At 39.2% G+C, this 3,226-nt stretch overlaps 1 protein-coding gene across 1 annotated transcript; it reads left to right on the forward strand.

Moving 5' to 3' along the window:
• Positions 1-394: 394 nt before the first annotated feature.
• On the forward strand, positions 395-918 carry LOC309655133 (uncharacterized protein; the record flags this gene model as incomplete). The annotated part of the gene is made up of 1 exon (XM_082450011.1): positions 395-918. A coding segment is annotated over one exon (429 nt), but the record flags the coding sequence as incomplete, so codon positions are not given.
• Positions 919-3,226: the final 2,308 nt, after the last annotated feature.

Raw genomic sequence — 3,226 nt, forward strand, 5'->3', positions numbered from 1 at the left:
CATTCTGTTGGTACCTCATGAGAGAAGACGATGATAGCAATTGCTTGTGAGCTTGCCCAGGATTTTAGAGCTTGTGTTGGCCTTTTTTGAACATGTTGTTTTCATAAAAAAGAAAAAGAAATAAAAGTAAAAACACCTGCTTGTTTCTTTCAAATAAAGATATTTTCTTTGGAAAAGTTGTGTGAGAAAAGAAAAGTTTTTCTCTGGGGTGATGTATCGATTTGCTAAAGAGCGAGAGAGAAGTCAGAAATTCATTGAAAGGTATTAAAGATATTAAAGCCCATGCTTAGAGATTGCCGAGATAGTATCTGTTGTTATTACACAAGCTTTTCCGCTCTTCTCTGTAAGAATTCCTTCTTGTGAACACGGTCATATACTTTCTTTCAGATATTAAGACTCCAGAAAGAGGTCTTCTGAACAGCAGCAGTGCAAGCAGCCTTGCCAGCCACCTCCAGTGTGCCCACCTAAGTGCCCTGATCCTTGCTCACCTCCCAAGTGTCCAGAACCTTGCCCACGTATAAAGGGCCCTGAGCCATGCCCACCTCAGCAGTGCCAGCAGAAATGCCCTCCTGTGCCACCTCCCCAACAATGCCAGCAGAAGTGCCCACCCAAGAACAAGGAACAGCTTCAGCGTTTATATGGATCAGGAAAGGATAAGGACAATTGGCTCACCGAGTTCCACAGCTCTACCTTCATCTTCTCTTTAAAGCCTATCATGGATACAGAAGAAGCTTCTCCACCCTTCAGCCTGCAGTATGCGTGCGGTGATTCCTGTCCGTCAGAGGTTTCCTATCTGAGGCTGCGTTATACCGCTTCCCTCTGAGACGTACCCGAGAAAGCATCACAGAGCCTCAGAAGGAAGAGCAGCAGCTCTCCTCCTGGGCGCCCTCTGAGGAATCTGTTGATATCTTCTGTGTCTGTCTGTCACCTGGACAGGGGTTCCTACCAGCTGAGCATTTGTTCCTTATCCTCCACGTCTTGAATAAAATACAGTTCTTTTGTTTGATGGTAAAAATATTTTCTTTCTTTTACAACCTGCTTTTTGCTATACCATATCATAATTTTGGTTGATTTCTGTCCTTCTTTGACCCCACGTTTCAGGCTCTCACAATAAGTTTTATCTGAATTTTGAGACCTATCGATGATTATTTCTGTATAATTTCAAATCCAGGTTATTTTTTTTTTTTTACTTCTTGCTTGATTGATTTGAGGAACAAATTATGTAACTCCTCAGGATTTGAATCCCTTATTAAAATGTAGGGAAAATCACATTTAGAGTGCCCACTTTCTTATGCTTAGAAATTAAATGAATCTGTGTAATTCAGTTAGCACAATGATGGACACATAATTAGCATTTTGTGAGGTGGCCCATCATCACTGTCTGCTTCATCATCACCATCACCACCATCACCACCATCACCACCACCGCCATGTTTGCTCCAGCAGGAAAGTGGCTCAGACATACCTAGTACAGAAAACAGGGAGATTCTTAAACTCTATTACCCTTTCATATTCTGTGTTCATTTTCTTTTCCAATTTAACTGTATTTTTAAAAAACATCTTTATTGGAATATAATTGTTCTACTATGGTGTGCTAACTTCTGCTTTATAACAAAGTGAATCAGCCATACATATACATATATCCCTATATCTGCTCCCTTTTGCATCTCCCTTCCTATCCCATACCTCTATGTGGTCACAAAGCACCGAGCTGATCTCCTTGTGCTATGTGGATGCTTCCCACTAGCTATTGATTTTACATTTGGTAGAGTATATATGTCCATGACACTCTCTCACTTCGTCCCAGCTTACCTTTCTCCCTTCCCTTGTCCTCAAGTCCATTCAATATGCCTGTGTCCTTCCCCTAGTTTCTTCACAATTTTTTTTTACATGCCATATATATATTATCATACAATATTTGTTTCTCTCTTTCTGACTTCCTTCACTCTGTATGACAGACCTCAGCTCCATCCACCTAATTACAAAAAACTCAATATCTTTTCCTTTTATGACTGAGTAATATTCCATTGTATATATGCACCACATTTTCTTTATCCATTCATCTGTCGATAGACACTTAGGTTGCTTCCATGTCCTGGCTATTGTAAATAGAGCTGCGATGAAGATTGTGGTACATGACTATTTTTGAATTATGGTTTTGTCAGGGTATATGCCGAGTAGTGGGATTGCTGGCCCATATGGTAGCTCTATTTTTAGTATTTAAAGAACCTGTACACTGTTCTCCATAGTGGCTGTATCAATTTACATTCCCACCAAGAGTGCAACAGAGTTCCCTTTTCTCCACACCCTCTTCAGCATTTGTTATTTGTAGATTTTTGATGATGGTCATACTGACCAGTGTGAAGTGATACCTCAGTATAGTTTTGATTTGCATTTCTCTAATGATTAGTGATGTTGAGCAGGCTTTTATGTGTTTGATTTCAATCTGTATATCTTTTTTTTGAGAAATGTCTATTTAAGTCTTCGGCCCATTTTTGGATTGGTTTGTTTGTTTTTTTGATAATGAGCTGCATGTGCTGCTTGTAAATTTTGGAGACTAATCTGCTGTCAGTTGCTTCGTTTACAAATATTTCCTCCCATTCTGAGGGTTGTCTTTTCGTCTTGTTTACGGTTTGTTTGTTGTGCAAAAGCTTTTAAGTTTCATTTGGTCCCATTTGTTTATTTTTGTTTTTATTTCCATTTCCCCAGGAGGTGGGCCACAAAGGATCTTGCTGTGATTCTTTACATAGAGTGTACTGCCATTGTTTTCCTCTAAGAGTTTGATAGTGTCTGGCCTTACATGGAGGTCTTTAATCCATTTTGAGTTTATTTTTGTTTATGGTGTTAGGGAGTGTTGTAATTTCACTCTTTTACATGTAGCTGTCCAGTTTTCCGAGCACCACTTATTGAAGAGGCTGTCTTTTCTCCATTGTATATTCTTGCCTCCTTTATCAAAAATAAGGTGACCATATGTATGTGGGTTTATCTCTGGGCTTTCTGTCCTGTTCCATTGATCTATATTTCTCTTTTTGTTCCAGTACCATACTGTCTTGATTACTGTAGCTTTTAGTATAGTCTGAAGTCCAGGAGCCTGATTCCTTCAGTTCCATTTTTCTTTCTCAAGTTTGCTTTTGCTATTTGGGGTCTTTTTTGTTTCCATAGAAATTGTGAATTTTTTTGTTCTAGTTCTGTGAAAAGTGGCATTGGTACTTAGATCAGTGTTGCA

Source organism: Balaenoptera physalus (assembly GCF_965194825.1).
Source record: "Balaenoptera physalus genome assembly, chromosome: 1".
Taxonomy (NCBI): Eukaryota; Metazoa; Chordata; class Mammalia; order Artiodactyla; family Balaenopteridae; genus Balaenoptera; species Balaenoptera physalus.